Source organism: Sparus aurata, chromosome 18 (assembly GCF_900880675.1).
Source record: "Sparus aurata chromosome 18, fSpaAur1.1, whole genome shotgun sequence".
In the NCBI taxonomy this organism is placed as follows: Eukaryota; Metazoa; Chordata; class Actinopteri; order Spariformes; family Sparidae; genus Sparus; species Sparus aurata.
The window spans coordinates 27,640,670-27,661,990 of record NC_044204.1 but is presented as its reverse complement, the minus strand read 5'-3'; the positions used below and the strand labels follow the sequence as shown (position 1 = coordinate 27,661,990).

Genomic DNA, 21,321 nt, shown 5'->3' with positions numbered 1-21,321 from the left:
AAGGGCCTTATTACCTATAAACGCTTAACACAAGTGGTTATAAGCATTATCAGGGATGGGTCCTGCAGTGTGACAGTGTAACTCCACAGCATTACTGTGGTTGAAATTTCCTGACGTGCGGTGCCTTTAGTAAAAAGAAACAGGAAAAGTAGACGGATGCATCACAGTTCAGTCAAAATGATCATTTTTCTGTGTAGGAACAGGTTCACTCCACTGGACAACATGATTTATATTCACAGCGTCGTTCTCGGGGCCTAAATGAGGAGCGGTGTACGTTGCAGAGTGTTGCAGGCTGAAGCTCGTCTGTGGTCACAACAGGTGATCTACAGCGTGCAGCAGCTTCAGGACTCCTCTTGTTCTGGTACCATGAGACACTGACAGAGAGCTGCTGGAATGCCCACAGTGGCGTGAAGTGAGCGGAGGTATGACTGTGTGTTCTGTACACTGTGTTTAGATAGCTGCCCCCCCCCCCCCCACTGTATATCTCTCCTATACACTGTTTCCTTTTTCCTGTCGTCCTCTCTGTCTCCCCCTCTTCTTCCAATATTTACAGAGAGGGTCTTTTTCTTGTTTTTCTGCTTCTGTTTTCCTTCAACTTGATTCCCCCGTCACACCTCTTACTCTTTCCCGAACCCCTATCTCTGGTTTTTTGGGTCACATTTGTCCTCACTGACTGCGAGATCTAAAAATAATCCCTCCGGCCCTGTGACACACTGACCCCTGCAGATAGTGGACTGGGTCGGGCTTATATAACGCGGTCATGTGGAGGGAGTGCCGCTTCTGAGAGGCAGGTGAGGAATGAGGCACCTGCACACTGGATTTAGAGACTAGCACTAACCCTGGGCTGCAATTAAGGTTAATAGAGTAAATCTGTAACCGACCCAGAAAACACTAAAAGGTTGCGAAAAATGTCTATTTTTAAAGGCGCAGTACGTAGTTTTTAGGAAGACATTTTAACCAGAATAGAAAGATCCTCACTGACTGATTTTTTTTATGCCTAAACAAACTAAATGAACAAACTGTCTTTGTTTTCATGATGTAATAAATTGAATAAAACAAACCTTGTTTATATGCGGCGGACCCTGCCACCTTTCCAGCTTCAAGCAGTGTTCTGGAACTGAGAACGGCTTGTTTGTTCAAATCTGGAAAGGATAAATATTTCTGATTTTGTATTTTTACCTCGTTCATATTGTTAATATTAAAATTATGAGTTTGAATTTCTTCCTCAAAACTACATAGTGCCCCTTTAAGCTTTTTGATAAAACCAGTTCCATTCAAGCTCCATTCAGTGACCTCAAAACATCCGAAGTTCAAACAGCTGTTACCTGAAAACACAACACCTCTGAAGGACTATTTGTTTTCAAGCAGCAAGAGAAAGCTGCAGCCATCTTTAGGTCGCGTAAGAAGGAACAAATGTGCATCATGTCGTAACGTTTAACACCCGTTCCAAACCCTAAAAATCACACAAAGTCAGTCAATTAAAAGGACAAGGACAAAGGATTTATTTTGGTACAGCAACAGCTGGATACAGAACAAATCAGAGCAGCATTCTTTAGATTGACATCTGTGTTTTCAGTGAGTGCCTCAAGAGTCACAATTTCACATTTTACAAAGGGAAGACGAGGATGAAGAGGCCATCACTCAAAAGAGAGGAGAGGGGGAAGGGGAGATAAGTGCTCAGAAGGAGTCTGATTACCGGTGAGACGTTGACCCCGTTTTGATGGTTTGACACTGAACTGGCATTGCAGCGACGTGATAGCAGGATTGTTTGCATCGAAGCTCAACATTTCTGAGGTAACTGAAGGGCAAACGTGGGTATTTTTAACCTGTAAAGACACGTAACAGGCGGGTAAAATCATAATTTGGATGTTTTGCTTTCTGTTTTTGGAGCAACAGAAAAAAAAACTCATCGATCAGTTCAGAACAAAGACATCGTCAGGGCGAGTCTTGAGAGGACAAATGAAGGGAGGAATGAAGTGATGTGCTTCAAGCTTCATGAGGTAGGCTGATATGCAGTTTGGGGCAAAAACAAAAAAAATGGATAAAAACAACCTGGGCTTGGCTCAGTTTGACCTCTTTTTGGTCCAGAGTTCATTTTATCTGCTTCTGGCTCAGCAGGGCGGACTGGCTTCTGGTCGAGGTGCTCCGAACATCTCTTGCGAGGCGTAGGTGATGTACAGGAAGCCGTCAGTGTCTCTGTAGCGGGAATAAACTTCCCTCATGCTGGAGGACATGCAGGACATGCTCTTCTCTGCCACCAGGAGGAACAGAGCCTGGGTGGAGTCGAGGTCAATCTTATTCCTAGGAGAAAGACAAAGTGAGGGTGAGGGTGAATCCAACAGCTTGGAGGAGATGGTGGAGAGAAGCTGGGGAGAAAAGCTGTGAGAAGTTTACCTGAGCAGGCACAGGAACTGACCCAAGGTGAGCTCGAAGGGGACCAGGAACTTTGTTTTGTCCAAGAGGGGGAGAGTCTTTTCACGCGTGTAACGTTCAACAATCACCTGAACACAAAAAACACACAAGGGATCAGCCTCCAGCTCACACAACACCAAGAGCACTGGCGATCAAATGCATCATGTTTGACTGGAAAAAAGCAACTTACAGGCAACTTGTTGGGGAATTTAGATCGAATGCTGCACACTTCATCTTTTCTTGTTTCTAGAAAAACAAATGAAGGTAACACTTTTAAAAACCAACGTCCACACATTTTCAGTGCAGATGCAGATGCAGGTGCAGATCAAAGAATCGCCTAAAACAACTGTGACTCACCGAGGCATTTCCTCTGCTTGAAGGGCATCATCTCCATGGATTTCTCAAAGGGAGCCATGCTTGCTTGTTTGTTGCTTGGGGTGGTTTGCAGAGACCAGCGGTGACGGAGGCGGTGATGGTGCCGGTGTGGTCGGTCTTGCCCAGGCTGACGGTGAAGTCCCCTCGGGTGGAAGTCAGCAAACCCCGACGAGCTGCTCCCACCACTGCCGTTTTATAGGGGACGGCGCAGGGAGGAGTCAGCCATAAGTGTGTCAGCGACAAAGACACACTCCTCGTCCTGGAGGCCAGTGTGTGTGTGTGTGTGTGTGTGTGTGTGTGTGGGGGGGGGGGGGGGTTCAGACCAGATTCACACATACTGGTTATCTCACAGGGCATTCTCACATCTACTTGTGATCATGGTGCTGCTGTCACGTACACATTCGCACAGAGAGGCGCAAACATGAGGAGTGTAATGAGGGCAGAGCACAAACAACACATGATGATCCGGACAAACGGGGAGTCAAACACAGTACCAACTCTATCTTGTGACTCGGCTGAATTCGACCGACACAAACACATTTTGTTAACCCCCCCCGACCTTTGACCTCGCTTGTCTGATCGCCATGTTGGCCACATTAAAAGCTGTTTATCTTATTTCAGCAGAGACGGGTGACGGTCGTGATCAATAGTAATGTGACGGTGAGGATTCAGTCCTCGGGGAGGTCGTCACACTTTAAGACAAGCGTGCAAATCTTAATTAAGTCCAGCTTAACTCATGACAAATGAGGATTTAATGCTTTGTTAATTCTCGTCACCTTCGTGTGGTTACCATGACAACACGCGATTACTTCAGTCAACAGATCATCACCTCAGGAATGTTCATTTATAGTAACTTTATTGATTACTTCATATGTGAGTAGATTAACTGGATGTCAGCCAAAAAACATATTGTTCTCACAGAAATGTACAGTGGCCCTGAGGGTCAAAACACAACGATTTCAGTTGTTGTTTTCTGAAATGTTGTTGTGTTTTGAGCCTCAGGGGCCACCGTAGGATATGAACCTTTTGTCTTTGTAATCTAAAAAGTTGTCCGAGGCATGAACTTAATAAAGGGATAGTTCACGTTGTTATAAAGTGGGGTTGCAAAGAAAAATGATATCAGTTCATGCGTTCGCTTCTGATGGGAAACTGTTGTTTTATCAGCCAAATATCGCCCTCTTTAAAAACACACCACTGCTTGGCCAACAAAAGACATTTTGCATCGCAGAAAATAAGAGCTGCTCGTCTACCACCACCTCGATTGGGTTCGTTAGTTTGTGTTACTGTGTGACTTTGGTGTTTGCAAAGGGTTGGTTTGGATTCACCAAAATCACAAAATATCAAAAACAAATTGAAAAGCAGCCTGACACAACACATCTGCAATGAATCCTGCCTTTATTAAAGCAGATGGTGTTCTGTTTTAATTAAAACTGTCTCTGAGAGATGACTGATTCAACTCCGTGTTCCCTCTGGAGGCTGAAGTTTCTCCTGCATTATGTTGCTGTGATCTCAAATTTTGTCCCCTCCACTTTAAATAAATGAGTGACTTCATGTGAAGATGTACATTATGTAACGCTGTAAGGAGCTCCTACACACTCAGGGTTGTAGCTTTGGAGCCACCAGCCTGTCTGTGGTGAAATGATCGAGGTCGACTTGTTGTTGTAGGTGAAGATCACCCTCTGCTGGCTGAAAGGTGGCACTAGAGCAAAGTGCACTGCGCCTGTCAAACCTCAGTAAAACCTGAATAATCACAATTAAGACTATATACATTTTGTTTTTTGTTTCTTTTAAAACTGGTGGACTTTTGTTATTCATACACGTGTGTGATGTTAATCTTAAATAGTATAAATGCAACCACCATCACAATTGTTTAAAAGTAGCCTACAGACTGATTAATTATAGGCAGACTGAGTTCCTCCATTCATTTAGGAAGAATCTAAATCTTTTATACATTGAAGACAGATGCCGGATTCACCTGTTAGAAAGGCTCCAGGCGAAACATGAGCTGTCGAGGTCCTACTGACCCACTTTCATGCCCAAATGCCATCCTGTGTGTTATCTTTCCTCTACAAGTTGCCAATGAACATGTAGTCTTGTGCACTCAGCAGACTGAGCTGACACCATGGTTTCAGTGGCTTGAGATCATTTGATTTACACGTTTATTTGGGATCATGAAGATTTTGAGACCAGTCCCTCATGAAAAACATTAAAGTTCTGTCAAAAATTAACATCTAATCGTTATCTGCTCACCCCGCGTGCTGGTGGAAACTCAAGTGAGGTTTCACCTCAGAGCAGTGTTAGAGCATTCTCCTGAACAACTGACGTAGGTGGGGACTTAGCATATAAGAAATAGGCCTTTTATGTCACACAAGGCTTTTTTTGGTTTGATTCCTGTTTTATTTTGTAGTTGTATCCCCTTGTAACATTAAAGGCGCACTGTGTAGTTTTGATGAAGACATTTTAATCAGAATTCAAAGATCTTCATTGATCAGTTTTGTTATGTCTTAACAAACTAAATAACAAACTGACGTTAAAGGACAACACAGTTTCATACTGTTTTACTTTGTCTATATGTGGCGGACCCTGCCACCTGTCTCGCTTCAAACAGTGTTCTGGACCTTTATTTCTTCTGAGAACAGCTTGTTTATTCAGTTGTTGAAAAGATAGATATTTCTGAGTTTCTATTATCACCTCATTTATATTGTAAAGATTAAAATTCTGAGTTTGAATTTCTTCTTTAAGTCTACACAGTGTGCCTTTTTAAATAATGTCTCCATTCTATTCGAGGTTCCCAGTGAGCCGTGACTCTGTGACAGCGAGCCAGCATTGCACAATATCAGGACCCTGAAACTGAGGCAGCAAAATGGAATTCAGCCATTATTGATTTCATTGATTTACACCTGGGGGGGAAAAAAAGGCCTTCTTCGTAAACAGAGGCTGGTTCCCCTGATGACCACTGACAAACACACTGACACCACTCGAGGATTAAAGTGCACCACAGAGCAGGATGATGTCACCTCATCACCCTCAGCTCTGTGGGAACACTGTGGGAATGCGACTATTTGTCCTCTGACATCTTCAAACTGTGCAAGTTAGACGGTCGTTCATTCGAAAAACTTCCCGGACCAATCGGTGTGCAGCTCTGGTGCAGAGGCTCCTCCCCCTTCCTCCCCGCTGCTTGCTCCCACATGTAACGCTATCACCCCTCTGCCCGTCTGTTGCATTGTCTCGTTGGGGACGCAGCGTACGGAGCGCGGCACCATGGCGACTCCACCGGACCGGGGAGCCTCTGAGTGACATAGGGGAAAAAGAAAAAAAAAAAAAAAAAAGGGACGGTGTCAACAGGAAATTAAGCCCGGGATCATCTGAGGCATGGCCAGTTGATGCGCCTTCGTTGTGCCGCTGGATTCATTAATCCTAGTCTTGTGCCAGACCGCAGGGCTGCGTGCGCGTCGCTCTCGGCTGCATGGCACGTTAGAGATGGTGAAGATTATATGTGCTTTACTGCGTTAATTCACAGGGCTGCTATGTCGCTATCGCTCGTCCGGACCCGCGTTGCTCTGCCCGGTGCAGGAGCCTAGTCCGTTCGTCCCTCTCATCCACTGCACGGCGACTGAGCGGCGGTCAGCGGTGCGCACCGGTTCCGCCCGCCGCCGGCACCCGCGAGGAGGAGGATGGCCGGCCGCCGCGGCTGCGTGAACTCGCTCTGGTCGGGCACCGAGCGCGTCCGCATCGGAGAGCGCCTCAAAGCGACGCTGGCCGGGGTGCTGGAGCTGGAGGTGCTCAGGTGCAGACACCTGGGGATGGTGGACGCGGCTCTGGAGGACCGAGCCACCGCCGAGGAGGCTCCACGGGCTGCGGAGGAGGTGGACGAGGAGGTGGAGGAGGAGGAGGAGGAGGGGAGCGGAACCCCGGAGAACGCCGCCTCGGATGGCTCTGCGACATCCCGCAGGCAACAGGTCAGTCAGCCCGGATTTCTACATGACGAGATTATTAAATTTGAATGCGGGGATGATGGTGATCTGCCAACAAGCCGGTCCCTCTGCGGCTCCCTAGACAGATTTCATCGCTGCCTGCCTGGCTGCCTGGCGGCGCATGGCTGTGCCGAGAGCTCAACACCCAACTGAGTGAGGTGGTGCCAGAGACCATCCAAGCATGCAGACCGATCATTTTACACAGCAAGCAGTGTGTGTGTGTCTGTGTCTGTGTGTGTGACATGGAGCAAAATGTCATAGAGGTCAGGGGAACCAGGACCAGCAGCCTGTCTGTCTGGCTGTGTGCCCTGCCTCAAGGTTAGAGAGGAGGATGTGGTGGGATACAGGATAGAAAAACCAGGTGGAGGTATTAACACAGCAGCCTGCAACCAGACACTGCTGCATTTGTCAGCTCATCAGCTGTAAAGGTCACTTTGGCACCGGGTTTGCATTCAGATCACCATTGTGTTGGCAGTCTCCCTCATAGAAAAGTGCAGTTTCGACCTTTTTTTTTTTTTTTGTTATTGTGAAATCCTGAGAGGTTAGGATGTGTCACCTCTTCAAACACACCCTCGTATGAAGTAACCCACTTCCCAAGGTTTTTTCCTGAAATGCACACGCAGGTCCTTTCTGTGTTGGGAATGTGGGGAATGTGACATGTAACACAAGAGGACATGATGTGAACGGATCCCATCCTGAGGCTGCAGGTGGTCTGGCCCATTATCCCTGAACATGAACTAAATATGAACCCCGTGGAAGACACATCGACAAGATGAGAGGGAAGGCGATGAAAGGAAGCGACCCAGCAGGATTTCATGGTTAGAAAAACGAGGGACGTACACGGTAATTAATCTCAGATGGGCAACGCCAAGAGAATCGTGAATGTGACGAGTAGAGCTGAAGAGTGGCCATCAGGGGATTGGCAGAAGTATGATCAGTACCTGTATCTATAAGGAATTCATTGTATAAGTTGATTTTCAAGCAAGATTGTCAGACGTGCACTAATCAGAACGTCTTAAATGTGAGGATTTTGCTTTTGGGACTGCTGGTCGGTCAAGAGAAGCAATTTCAAGACACTTTGATGTCGATTTTTCTAGAAAATAATCTTTAGAACAAACCAGAGAGCCTAGTTTTTGTTTTTTTTATCGTAGGGCACCGTTTCCACCACATAAAACCTGTTTTTAATGAACTGATCCTCTTTCCCTGCAGTGAAATTTGCTCTTTAAGACCAAAACATCATCAAAAATACATGACTGACTTTCTTCCATGAACTTAAACTTTAAAGTGATTGCACAGAGAGTGGTGTGTCAGGCTATCACGTGTAGACTGATTCCATGTTTTACAGTACAGGCTCATTGTTCTCATGAGAAAAAACAGCAGACACTTCATCCCCTGTCACTTTGCACAGGGTGTTGTTTCACTGTAAACGTGTGTGTGCTTGATACTAATGAGCCGTGTTAGTCAGCAGCCTGCGGCACATTAATACATGTTGAGTCTAAATCGGGCCGCGGCTGAGGTCACCCTCTTTGCAGAACAGTGTGTTTGCTCGACGAAACAATATTAAATCAAACCCCCCTTTTAGACACAGTTCTTTTTCGGCTGCACAGACCGAAGGGAGAGGAAAATAAAATGAAATCTGTTTTTATCAGCGCAGGGACAGAAATTACAGTCCCATCTGCGAGGAAGTGTAGCTCACAATGTGCTGCCTTCCTCACCGCCCACCTACGTACAGCTCCACTGTATCTTCTTCCCCACCCGTTGGTGCTGAGATTTCCTGTGGAGAAGGTCGGGCAGCATTGCTCATTCTCACCTCTGAAGGGGAGCTGCCAGTGTGGCAGAGGGAGCTGGAACTCTGCCCTCCGCCCGGGGCGACACTCAACATTACTCGCACTCAGCATTTATGATGTAGCTGTAAAAGGTGCAATATGTACAAATGTTTGGTTGAAACTTTTATTATGACTTCTCTAAAATCAACAGAATGTGAAGTTGTGATGGTGAGAAGTCTCTGTAATATGTTATAAGCATGTTTAGCATGCTAACCAGCTAGCCGCGGCCCATCCCTGTCCAAAGCTCCTGTGCTAGCGGAGTAAACACAGACGCTTCCCCCCGTCTCCCAGTCTAGACTGCTAGCTGCACGGCTAACTGAGCTAACTACTCACTTTGACAGATGGTCATTTCTTACATATTGCACCTTTTTTAAAATTAAACCACATGAGAAGTTTAGAGGAGAAATGTCTCTAATAGGCCCAGGTGATGTGGATTTAAATGGTTTTTAGGTGATATTGTGATTCAAAATGTGAATACATCTTAAATGTGTATACATCTTAAACCTCAATATCAGTATTATCGCGATAGTATCGCTGTACGAGGGGAGTTGACACCAAACTTTCCCGGGTCTCCGAGCTCCCAGTCCGGACTGCTGCCTCCATGGCTAACTGAGCTAACCAGCTAACAGCAGCTACAGTTGGCAGCAGTCAGTGGTTACCGTGGTGATATACAAGGGGAGTAAATACCAAACTTTCCCAGTTTTTCGAGCTCCCAGTCCTCAATGCTAGCTGCATAGTTAACTCGCTAATGAAAGTAACAGTTGGCAGCAGTTAACGGTTACTCGGTGATATTTTGCCCCTTATTTTATTTTTTCATCGTGCATTCAACAACTGTTACATATTGAATCTTTAAACAACAGGAATTTGGTTGTATTGTGTTACATTTTTTACATTTTCAGTTTTGGGATCCCCCCAAAAAGCACTTTAAATACGAAATATCAATATTGGGACAGTATTGTAGAGATGACTGTTGGTTCCTTCACTAGTGATAAAATCAGTAATGTAGATAGAATGAGTACGTGGGTAAAGACAAGAACTAGACCAAGTAGAACAGTTTCAGAAAGTTGCATCATTTTACTGTAATTCAGCCTTTAAAACCAGGAAAAGACGCCACTTACACCATATCATGACAGAACTACGTCCACAATCTAAGGCGACACATAGTCTCATATCTCTATAATGATATAGGCTGATATTAACATATTTTCCAGCTCTGTAGCATAACTAGAGACAAAATGTCCTTGTTGCAAAGGACGACTATAATACTGCAGCACCCAGAGAGGGAACAAGGAGGAGAGAGTCGACGGAGCACATGCTGTTTATTTACCACCATAAAGGTGGAGAAGTTATGCTTACTGTAAAAGGCTTCACCCCCAAGCTCATTATATTCCTTTTACTTGAAATTCATTTCTGTACTCTGTAAAACACACACAAAGCCTGCTCTGCTTTTAGAAATATAACTGTTTTGTCAGCCGAGGATTAGATGACTCATAACATAATGCGCTCCACTTTAACACCAGCTTTCTTTTTTTCTTTTATTATTTTTTTTAATTTTGGAATTAAGCTCTCGAATTGTGATTCACCTCTTCTCTCTGTAATAGCGGAGAGACGGCAGAAGAGGTTATCACTGTGCAAATCCATATTAGGCAGGTCGGGATTATGATGGCTGCGCGGCGTCATCTGTGGCGGAACAATGCAATTTTAAAAATCACTCTTTTTATCTTCTCGACCGTGTGATGCGTTTGTGAAGCTCGCAGGTTTTTTTTAATAAATGTTTTTAATTTAACAAAATCCAAGAATGCTTCTTCAGTACTCTTTGTGGAAAAGGAAACACATTTAATTTGCATAAATATGTTTGAATAGCATTAATAATTCAGTTTTGGGAATGCAAATAGCACCGGCTTTGATTTCCAAATGAAGTCCTCCGCATGTATTATATGCAAACTAGAAGAAAACTTGGAGTTCTTTCTCTCTCTGCAACATTTGAGTCTTTTCACAGTTATCAGAATGGGTGTCAAGGCCGAGCTGGTGAAGTCATGATTGCCACTGTTCAGCGTTTCGAGGATAAAACGCTCCTCGCTGAAGGAAGAACATCGACGACAAGAAGTGGCGATTTTCCTTCGACTGGCGTTCATTGCCGTTATGTTATACGCAGTCTGATACCAACAAACTCTAAATCTTTTTTTATTTCTAATGCTCACTTTAGTAAAACTTTTGGATTATAAAAAACATAAAACACAACATTTAAAACCTCATAACTCATCAACAAATAGAGCATTCATTTTAAGGTAGCAGTCTCTGGTTTGTACCTTATTTAGTTTTGTGTTTCTCTTTGGTTCTTTTGTGGATCAGCCCCCTGCCTGTGTTTGTTTTTTTCTGCTTGATTTGTGGATCAGCTTTCCTTAAAGGGTCCTAATTTCATAATTTTGACATAAGCTAAGTCTTCAACCAGCTTGTTATGTCTGAACCAACAGTCATTTTATCACGAATGACAAAGAAAAAGCAGCAAAAATTTACATTTTAAGAAGCTGGAACCAGCGCGTGTTCACCATTTCTGCAAGAAAAAAAAAAAAAGATTAATAGATTGTCAAAATAGTTGGCAACTAATTTCCTTTCGACTGACTGATGGTTGCAGCTCTACGGGATAAATAATCAGCAGGCGAATTAATAATACAAGAATTGCATTTGCAGCCATAATAAACAGTACGTGCACGTGTCTGTGCGCCGTCTGCAGTGCTGTGTGTGCTCTCACTGAAGGCAGCCTGTCTTGAAATTAGGTTTAGCATCGGAGGGCATCATCTTACACGGAGAGCCATTACCCTGACTTGTGGAGTGAGACTGCTTTTGTCTCTGGGTTCTTGGCCTCGGGATCTTTCTGGGCTCAGTCTGCAACGCTGATACTTCACCTGGATGTTGGAGGAAAAAGCTCCAGCACGTCCCTCCTGTCGCCTGCGACGATGAAGATGCACAGCGTGGGCTGTCTTATAATTTCAATACCGCATTAATAATGCATGAAACAATAAATACTCGGCAAACGCTCCTACACTGTTCGGCCAAATTATTCCGTCTCAACATGGCAACCGCTGTAATGACATAATGCACTTACAGCTGCGATCACTGCAGCATTATCATCCCATCGACCCATACATTGTCCTCATATTGCTCCAGAGGGGCTGCTCCCCTCTCATGTAGGAATATCGTGTTACAGAGCTCCTGGCAGACCCCCACCCACTATGATTTGATCATGCACTGGTCTCTGTGTAACACTATATCCTGTTATGTGCACTGCATTATATCCTGGAGGAGTGGAGGTTTGTGTGAGAAAAACAAAAAAAGAGAGAGAGAGAGTTGAGGGGTTGATTCATGCCAAAAAACTTAAAGTTGAGGCCCTTTCAGTGAGTGGGATTTAGCAGCCGAGCAGACAACCGAAACGTATGTGAGCGAGAGTCAGACTGGATTGTGTGCGTTCAGGCTGAAGATGAGTTAAATATTTCGCCGGGCCTGTTGTGCTGTTGTGGTTCTGTGTGGGAGGCGAGGCGAGCGAGAGTTAGAGAGCGAGCAGCTGTAGCTATGGTGAGTACGGGGCGGCTGGCTCGAAGGATATTATAGAAGTGTGGGAGGGGAGGGGAGGGGGGATTATTTGTCAGGGGTGTGGGGGAGGTGGGGCTCCTTCAGGATGCCCTTCTCTCTCGCCCGGCAACCACTCGCACCCCCCCGTCCCCCCTCCCAGCCTCACCCTCCCTTCACCGCCTTCACTCACTGGGTGACTCACTCTCTTATTTCTCAGTCTCTGTCTCTTTTTTTGTCCCTATCACTCACTGGTTTTTCTGGTCACCCACTCAGCCACGACTCACTCTGGATTCACTGGGAGGCAAAGGCAAAGAAAGAAAAAAAAAGCAAGGGGGGACAGGAGTGAGCAGAAGGAGAGAGGAGATAAGCCTAAGACAGGTCAAAGTCTGAAACTCTTTCTCCCCTCTCGTCTTCCTTCCTCTCCCCCCCTCTCCGGCTTCTCTTTGTTACGTCATCTGTCTTCTCCCATTATCCTCTGAACCCCCCCCCTGTCCTCCTCTCCCTCCTGTCGCCCCAGCAGTGACTCACTACCTGTATTGTTTCCTCAGTAACAAGAGGATTGATCAGTGCCACTCACAGTGTTTCTGTTGTCTGGGCTCGATCAGTCTAATGCAGCGGGCTCCTCTTGGCTGCCTTCCTGGAGGGGTGGGTTGGGGATTTGGAGGAGGGGGGCTCACTCGACCAAGCTCTCACTAATCTCGGAAATGGAGGCACTTTGCTAACTCGACGGGCGATTGCTATTGTTGCTGTTGTGTGCATTTGTGTGTGTGTGTGTGGGGGGGGGGGGCTCATTCCGGTAAGCGGTGTGACGTCATGACATCGGAGCGTGTTTCTGTTAAATGATATCATGGATGTATACAACCCAATGTGTCATTTCACACACATCTCACTGTGTCCTTGCTCGAAGGCATGTAAGGCCATGCACTGGGTGGTTAAATCCATGAGCTCATTGTCAGTGGTGGAAGGTAATTAAATACAGTACCCAAGTGCAATTTTAAGGTACTTATACTTCAAGTACTTTCTATCTCTGCCAGACTATAACCATAGTTAGCTGCGAGGTACTTTGCAGATTCAGATTTGACATTAAAAGGATGTGATTTCCAAACATAGAAAGAATGTATTTGTTAAAGGTTAAAGGATAAGTTCACCCAAAAATGAAATGAACTCGTCATTTATTCACCACCGAGCCGATGGAAAGTCAGTTGAAGTTTCGGTAGTCCACAAAACATTTCTTATAAACATCTGAAGTTAGATCGGGACTAAAAAAAAATAAAAAATTAAATGGCTCCATGGACCTTGTCTGGTGGAATCCCGGGAAATTGGTTGGAAAAGATGTTGATTACACCTGAAACACGGTGTCAAGATTGTGCACTCACTTCAGACAAGGTCCACGCTAATACTAAGCAGCCAAAGTGAAGTTTTCAGCTTAAAAATGGTCCAAATAACATATTTTTGGGGGATCGCTGTGCTCCCGGACCTTTTGATTATGCCAGAAGAGCTATAGAGTCATTTTATTATATGTTTTTTTTCCCCAATCTACGTCAATTATTCTTGTGAATGCTGCAATGAAATGTTTCGTGGACTACGAAACTTTTCATGACTTATCATCGGCACGGCGTTGCGTACATATTGACTGAATTTTCATCTTTGGGTGACCTTTTCCTTTAAATTCCCCCATAGTTTCATTGGGGCCCTACAAACTTCTCACACGGTTTCATTTAAATAAAGCTGTCTTAATTTTAGCCAACTTCATGTCCATTTTGCAGTCGGCAAACTCTTAAACGTGCAGCAATAATCACCGGACAGGGAAGAAAATGGGAGTATCCTGCTCTCAGACAGGATCGCCTATTTATAGAGTTCTCTGTCCTGATTGAATAAAGTGGACAAGGATAGCGGAAAATGTCTCTTTTACTGCATGAGCACGAGGAGGAGAGACATGTGATTACAGTGTTGGAATATAGAGATATTTTACACTTATTTCATTGAAAATACATCACTTCCAGCAGCTTTAGATAATTGTTGCATCACTTCCAATCTGATAATGTCATATATAATATATTATAGCACTTTTACTACTCAGAACAAAACCTCAAGAAAGATTTTGAATGAGGGAGTTGTTTCATTGTTTCAATGATACTTTTATTCAAGTAAGAAATATGATTATATCTTCCCTCACTGCTCATCGTCCGTTTCAGTTGCGATTTTTCTTTTTTCTTTTTTCTTTTATGTAAGTACACAGACCACCATAGACTGTTGGGCAATAAATCACTGGTGGAATCAAAGTGGGATCATTGAGTCTTATCATGTCTCTGTTGTCCAAATAAATGTTCTGGGCAAGATGTGCGAGTGATTAAATAATGTACAATAATAAATTAGAGAAGATAAGCTTAGAAAAGGAAGCAGCATACAAGACCACACTACACTGAGAGAAGAGAATCAAGCGTAGGTCTGTTTACTTGATGTCCTGACCAGGAGTAATTGGCCAGTTGTCATGGAGATGGTTTAGTTTGTAATTTTGGTCACATTGTAAGAGGTAGTTGTGTGTGTGAGGGGGAGAGGATAAACACTGCCCCTGCCTTAATCCCTCTCTGGCCATCCATTGACTCCTGGTGGATTAACTTTCATGACTTTTATTTGGGGTTGTGCGCACATTTTCCATATCGTGAGACGTACTCACAGAGGAAGATGATTTAATAGCTGTTCTGTCAAAGAAAGGCACAAAAGCACCAAAGAATGACCAAAAAAAATCATGATATTGACTTATTGTTGTTGAGTTGAGTATGATTTAGTCCTTGTCACATTATTTTGATACTATGGTCAGAGATGATATAATATCTGATTTAGTCGACATTTCTCAGGTCTAACCTGTCACGTGTTTTGTCTTCAGGCTCCGTCCCCGTCAGATATAGTGGCATCACACTGTCAGACCAGCCCAGAGGACTGTGCCAGCAATTCAGGGGATGGCACGGTGCACTCCTCATCTGGCAGGGGGAGTAACTCACGCTGGTCTACTCTATCCTGGGACGCCCCGTCTGACCTACTGTCTCCCCCAACACCAGACCCCGGTGGTACAGTCCATCTGGACAGTGACTCCCGACCTAGTTCAGGTAAACACACGTGCACACACACACCTGAACACTTCAGCGGTCACAGCACTGACCTGAACAGTGACCAGCACAGTTTGTCACCTTCTGATAAAAACTACAGCTCAGCTTGTGTTTGAGAAGGCCCATTAAACATTAACCGTACTCTTTTTACTTTTGTTTGCCTGCACTGTGTGACTTGGCTCTGACTCGCTCACTTTTCTCTCACTGTCAACCTTTCAGCCTTTGTTGCCAAACTCTTGTCCAGTCACATTGTAACTCTGGTTTCTGGTTCTACACCCAACTCAGGCATTCCTCTCTCTGCTACACAATCATGCATGCCTTCCTTTATGCATTTCTTTACTTTCTTGTAGAGGTGATCCAAAAACTTAGCAAATAGTTCAACTGAAACCTAAAAATACTGAAAGACATTGTACAGAATTTTTAGGTTGAACTCTTCTTACTCTTATTTTTTTTTTATTAAATTGTTGTGATACTTTCAGAGCTCCTATTATGTGTAACCCTTTTTAACAACCATATTAATATGCAGAGATGCACTTTTATGGTTTGTACTATGGATCAGCGTTGTCTACATATTTAATAAACAAGCTTATTATTAGTTTCTTATTCAAATTCAAACCTGGTTTATTTTTAATTAAGAGAATTAAATTCAGTTTGATAATTGTCCACTTTGTCAGTGTTTTGGTTCATCTTATAAAAAGAGATAAGTGTTTAATGAAATCTGAAGTAAAAATGAAAAATTAAGTATGGTTTACATTTTGTACTACTATTTCATTTGCAAGTGCCTTCATTATTTCAAGTATAAATTGTAAAAAAAAAAGTTAATTAAACTTTTGTATATAGTTATTTTACTGTTAACAACAACAACAACAACAAAGTAATGCTTCATAAACCATTTCAATTATTACAAACATTAGTTGCAAATCAATTTTGATTATCTGACCCAAAATCACTATCACATTGCCTCAGTAGGCTTTACAATCTGTATAGTATGACATCCTCTCTCCTCAGATCCTCAATTTAGGACGAACTTCCAGTATTGAAAAAAACAAAACCTTAACATCTCCATACTAAACAATTGCCACTAGATGAAGGATTGAATGAAGCTGCAATGTTGGATAAAGGTAAAATATGTGACAAATTAGGATTATGATGAAGTGCTGCAGAGCTGCAGAGACGCACTTGTCAACAAATCCTGTTCTCCATTTGGTCATTTGAGCTAATCATGAATCGTATCGCAATATCTGCCAAAATAATCTCAACAGGATTTTTTGGAACAGATCCCACAGCCCTGTAACTAACCATTTCTCCTACAGCCAAACAACACTACTACTGTTGCTCAGGAAAACATGATTTCTTTTATCAGGAAAGACAGGAAAACCATACAAAAGAACACATGGAACAGAAAGCAACACAAATTAATACCAATGAGAATTAACTTGTTGGATGTTTTGTCACCATTTTGAAATTATTTTTTAACAAAATAAGGGACATCTTGGCAGTCCACAGAAGGATAATAAAAAAAACCCAATAACATATTTTCTGTTATTTGTGCCCCTAAATAGAGCAACTGTTGGATACTGTTACTTAAATGCTAGCATAAGACACATGGTCACACTGAAGTGCTTTCCCTCTCTTGTCAAGGTTTCTATTCAGTGAGTGGGAGCTCTCTCTCGGACTCTTGCTACTCTGTGTCCAGTGATGCTGTTCAGGGTGGATCGGCGCCACCAGCCAGACCCGTGAAGCTGTGGGACCAGGTTCCTCTGTCCGCAGACCACACTGACATCCTGTGGTCAGAAGGTGCAGTGCAGCAGCAGCAACAGCAGCAACAGCAGCAGCAGCAGCAGCAGCCTGCACTGCAGAGCAGACAGGAAGATGGTGAACCAACCGAAGGGACACCAGTGTCAGGTGAGCCGAGATCCATGTCATGTAAACCCCTGTAAATATTTATTTTGCAGCAGTCGGATGAAGCTGGTTCGAAACACTGTCCTAACTATAAACATCAGTGCAGATGAATTTATGTTTAGGTAAAGATAATCTAAAAACGGTTTTGTCTGAATTTTTTCTTCTCTTGTTCCTTCTAGTCCAAAGTGACCTTGAAGCAACTGGTCTGAGCTTTCTGTCTGACCTCTGCTCAGGACTTGGTGAATCTCTGATTACTTCCCTCCTCCCGCTTCTTGACCAAACTTCCTCTTCTTCGCCCTCCTCCCTCCATCCAAAACCCCAGCTGGACCCACGCTACTGCACAGACCTGGTGTCCCGTCGGACCAAAGAGGTGTACCCCTACCCCAGCCCGCTGCATGCTGTTGCCCTCCAGAGCCCCCTCTTTACCTCCCAGAGCCAGGAACACTCAGCCTCTCCGAGCCCCGAAGGACCCCAACTAGATGATCAGCAAGAGTCCAACACTGATCCACTTTTCCCTGTCCAGCCTCAACAGCCCCCCACCCCGGCTTCCTTCACCCAACTTGAGCAGTACATCTCTCGACTAGCTCGCCAGTACCACAGTCGAGTGACCTCCTCCACCTCTGATCTCACTTCAGCTGCCACACCTGGTCCAGTCACACGCAGAGGCCTTTGTACCCCAGGCAAAAGTCATGGTTCCACCCAGTCCCTTTCTGCCTTTGAAAGCCGCAGTGCACTTAGTGTCACTCCCTGCAAGTCACTGCTGGGAAACTCTGCCAGAGTCAGCCTCAGCACTACTGGGAAAAAAGCCACTCGGAATTCAATCAACCTGGGGAACCTTCCTTCAGCAACCGGAGAGGACTTGAACATAAATCTGCATCTCAACCTCAACTTGAATCTGACTCCTGGGTTGAACTCTAGCCAGGGTTTAGTGGACAATCCCAAAAATGCCAGTTGTGGAGCTTTGAGGAGTGACTTTGCTCCAGCTTCCACGGCCTCTGCTACATCCCTCTCCACTGCTACACCCACCCCAGCACTTAGGACTCGCCCTCGCATTTCAACATGTCCAACTAGCCTGAGCCACCGCAGTTCCCTGGAGGTCACCTCAGGGTCTGGACCCAGTCCAGGATTTGGGTCATCTGCCTTCTGTCGCTCATTAGACTGGAGCAGTGGTGCTCCACCCGAGACTGGACCATCAGTGTTTGGTACAAACTGTGGATCAGCTCCTGGGTCTCAGCGCAGCAGCCTGATCCAAGAGTCCAGCTCCAGTCCCAAGCTAAGCGAAGACTCCCCAATGGTAGGGGAGATCTCCCGCCTCTCCGGCCTCTCTAGGGCTGTTGTAGTTGGACTGATGGAACAAGGTGTGGAACTGGATATTGACTGCTTCCAGACAGATAGTGCAGGCGAGGTGAAAGGTCATACTAAAACTCACCTGACAGCCCAGACTGATCAGTCACATGACTGTACTCGACTGACCGATCTGAATCCCCAGAGACCAATACAGCTGTCACTCAGTGTCACCCATTCTCCACAGTCTCAGGCCAGCCTCACTCCTCCTCTCTCACACTCCAGCAGCCCCATACACCCCTATCAGTCCATCCACATTCCTCCTCCCCACTACTCCTCACACTACCACTACCAGCAGATCCCTTCCCCATCTGACCTTCCTTCCTCCACAGCCTCCTCCCCTGCCTCCCGCCCCACCCCCAGGGGACGTTCCCCTCCTCGGCCTCTGCAGCCGTCCCCTCTGGGTGCCACCCCACTCTCTGTTTTCCGACGTGATGCCCCTTTCCAATGCTCCCTGCCTCGCACCACTACAAGGAGCTCTCCTCTGGAGCATGGTGGTATCCAACCAAGAGGTGGATCACTTCGGCAAAGTGGGGGTGGAAATGGGGGATGGAAGAGGGCAGAGGGGGAGGGGCTTTATAGAGGAAAGCACGCCTCCCACAAGTTGGTAAGGGCAGCCACAGTAAGCAGCTATGCCAAGAGAGAGGACTATGGCTCAGATTGGGGTGAGGAGCAGGATCGATCAGCAGCCCAGACACCCCGAAAGACCAATAAACGATGGAGGGGCTTTGAAGGACGCTTCTGGGGGAAAGAGTCTGAAAGTGAAAAGGAGGAGATGGACAGAGCTGAGTATGGCTATGGTTGGAGGAGGAACAGCATTGGAAGCTGGAGGAGGGAGCATCGAAGGATGAAGTCTTCATCCAGCAGCAATGACAAGAAACCAAAAGTAGAGAACTCCCCCGTCTTCTCAAAGAAGAGGGGCAAGGAAGAAGGGGAGAGACGCAGTTCGAGCCTCAGGCTTTCCAGAAGGGCCTTGTTCAGGAGTGAGTCCCAAGGCTTGCTGGTGCCTCGTAACAACAGCGAGGAGCCCTCAAAGCGGGCACACTGGGTCTCCTCATTAGATGTGGGGCAAGGTGGCATGTACATCAGCAAAGAGGAAGGGGTCAGATTGCTGAGAGCAAAGGAGGAAGACAAGCGGCTGTCCTCCACCGCTAGCCTCTTTAACCTCTCTCGTTCTCAGAGCCTGGAGGGCAGCTGCCATTCCCTCTCCCCTCTCTCCTCCCCTTCCTTTTCTCCATCCCCTCCTCCACGGATGCCCCTCCAGCGCTCTCGATCACTGAGGGACTTGGGGAGGAGAGTGTTTGGCTCCATGAGGTCCCTGAGTCTCAAACGGAAGCCATCCAAGAAGTGACACTTGTACAGTAAAAGACCATCAGACTAACAGTATTTTCCATGTGTTATGCTCAAAACACCAGTGATAGTTGGTTTTATGGTACGTTCCATTTCACTCGGGAATGGGAAGCCGGAGCTGGGAACGATTTGGGAATGACAGGAGTTTTCAGGAGACAGCATTCCAGTTCAAGTTGGAAAACCAGTTCTGGACAGGTTAGCCATTGTTCGCAGTAACAGTTGAAAACAATGCATTACGAGGTATTTTGTGCATATAAACAACGGGGTCCACAGATAGAAGCTGGGCAGTACTATGTGCTTTCACTGCTGCTGATGTGTGGAGCAGATTTTTGAGGTCATGGCTGGTGAGTTGCATCCAACTTTCTGAGACAGATCCGATTTCAGGGCGCGCTCTAATTGTCGACTGGGAATTCAGAAATTCTGACTTATGACCAGATTAAATAGAAAGCACCATTATAATTTGTGTTAACGGAAGTGCCATCATTTTTCGATGATGTGTGATTGATTAGACAGATACACTGGTTTGATATTACTGGCCATAAGATCTGACAGTCCTTTCATCCACTACCAGTTTGATAGAAGATCCTCTCAGGCACATAAAGCCTGTTGACTATTATTTTTGTTTTTTGGCTTGTGATCTTCATTCTAGTGATGTTTTTGTACATTTTTAAAGACATTAACACTTTTTTAAGCCCCTCAAATCTACAAAATGTATGTAAAAATACCCCCCAACAGCTTCTGAAGCATAATCAGAGTGCTTTGTAGCCACACTATTGCACTGTCTCCCAAAGACTTTCCTGACTGACATTGTGCAGCCTAAATTAGCAATTGAGAGTACTGTAGGATGCAGCACAGCCCACAGAGAAATGTCAGTTACAAAAACATAGGTGACATCTTAATTTATGGGATGAGTAATTCCTTCGAGGAGCTGCAAATAACTACAAACAGCTCAATAACTTCCATTAGTGTGGGTTTCAGTGGGGTGTTTCATAAGGTGAATGCTGTTTAAAAGTATTTTACATGTCGACAGGGGAACTATTCTGAGGTCCATTTGTGGCTGAAAGCAGCCTGATTTAGAGATGATAAATATGAACTCAAGCTACAATCAGCTTCATTATATAATGGTTGAATCCTCCTATAACCATGAGTATGAATGTGTATGTGTACACTCCCCTTCTGCATGCTGCTCTGTGACTTGTTCAGTGGTAATAGCTATTGTGAGAATGTGGTATTCCTCTTTGTTTATGGGCAATATTGCCTCTAAAGTACAATCATATTGGCCAGATAATGACCAAAACCAAGCAAATACTCTTTAACTTGATATTGTGCTCAGGACTTTCAAATAAATATTAAATGATTAAAATATTGATGACATATTTGAGACAAAATGTGGCTTCTCATGGCTTACGATTAATAAAAGAAACTTATGACTAAATGTGTGCTGTGCCTTTACTACCTACA

General features: G+C 44.9%; 2 protein-coding genes across 2 annotated transcripts; one reads left to right on the top strand and one right to left on the bottom strand.

Moving 5' to 3' along the window:
- Window positions 1–1,487: 1,487 nt before the first annotated feature.
- map1lc3cl (microtubule-associated protein 1 light chain 3 gamma, like) lies at window positions 1,488–2,972 on the bottom strand. The gene is made up of 4 exons (XM_030396717.1): window positions 2,770–2,972; window positions 2,603–2,658; window positions 2,395–2,501; window positions 1,488–2,301 (listed from the first exon to the last, which is right to left on the bottom strand). Exons 1-4 carry the CDS (start codon window positions 2,825–2,827, stop codon window positions 2,112–2,114), a joined length of 411 nt encoding a protein of 136 aa, XP_030252577.1. The 5' UTR covers window positions 2,828–2,972; the 3' UTR covers window positions 1,488–2,111.
- A 2,990-nt stretch (window positions 2,973–5,962) lies between these two features.
- Window positions 5,963–21,295, top strand: LOC115568415 (mucin-17). Its single transcript, XM_030395680.1, has 4 exons — window positions 5,963–6,746; window positions 15,045–15,264; window positions 16,906–17,169; window positions 17,346–21,295. Exons 1-4 carry the CDS (start codon window positions 6,462–6,464, stop codon window positions 19,859–19,861), a joined length of 3,285 nt encoding a protein of 1,094 aa, XP_030251540.1. The 5' UTR covers window positions 5,963–6,461; the 3' UTR covers window positions 19,862–21,295.
- The last annotated feature ends 26 nt before the right edge of the window (window positions 21,296–21,321 follow it).

What these genes read in the sequence shown, in the direction of transcription:
- LOC115568415 (XM_030395680.1), top strand. Translation starts at nt 6,462, where the DNA reads ATGGCCGGCCGCCGCGGCTGCGTGAACTCGCTCTGGTCGGGCACCGAG. An exon ending in CGACATCCCGCAGGCAACAG is followed by an intron (nt 6,747 to 15,044) that starts GTCAGTCAGCCC and finishes TTTTGTCTTCAG; the next exon opens with GCTCCGTCCCCGTCAGATAT. An exon ending in CGAAGGGACACCAGTGTCAG is followed by an intron (nt 17,170 to 17,345) that starts GTGAGCCGAGAT and finishes TGTTCCTTCTAG; the next exon opens with TCCAAAGTGACCTTGAAGCA.
- map1lc3cl (XM_030396717.1), bottom strand. Translation starts at nt 2,827, where the DNA reads ATGGCTCCCTTTGAGAAATCCATGGAGATGATGCCCTTCAAGCAGAGG. An exon ending in AATTCCCCAACAAGTTGCCT is followed by an intron (nt 2,502 to 2,602) that starts GTAAGTTGCTTT and finishes TTTTGTGTTCAG; the next exon opens with GTGATTGTTGAACGTTACAC. An exon ending in CAGTTCCTGTGCCTGCTCAG is followed by an intron (nt 2,302 to 2,394) that starts GTAAACTTCTCA and finishes TCTTTCTCCTAG; the next exon opens with GAATAAGATTGACCTCGACT.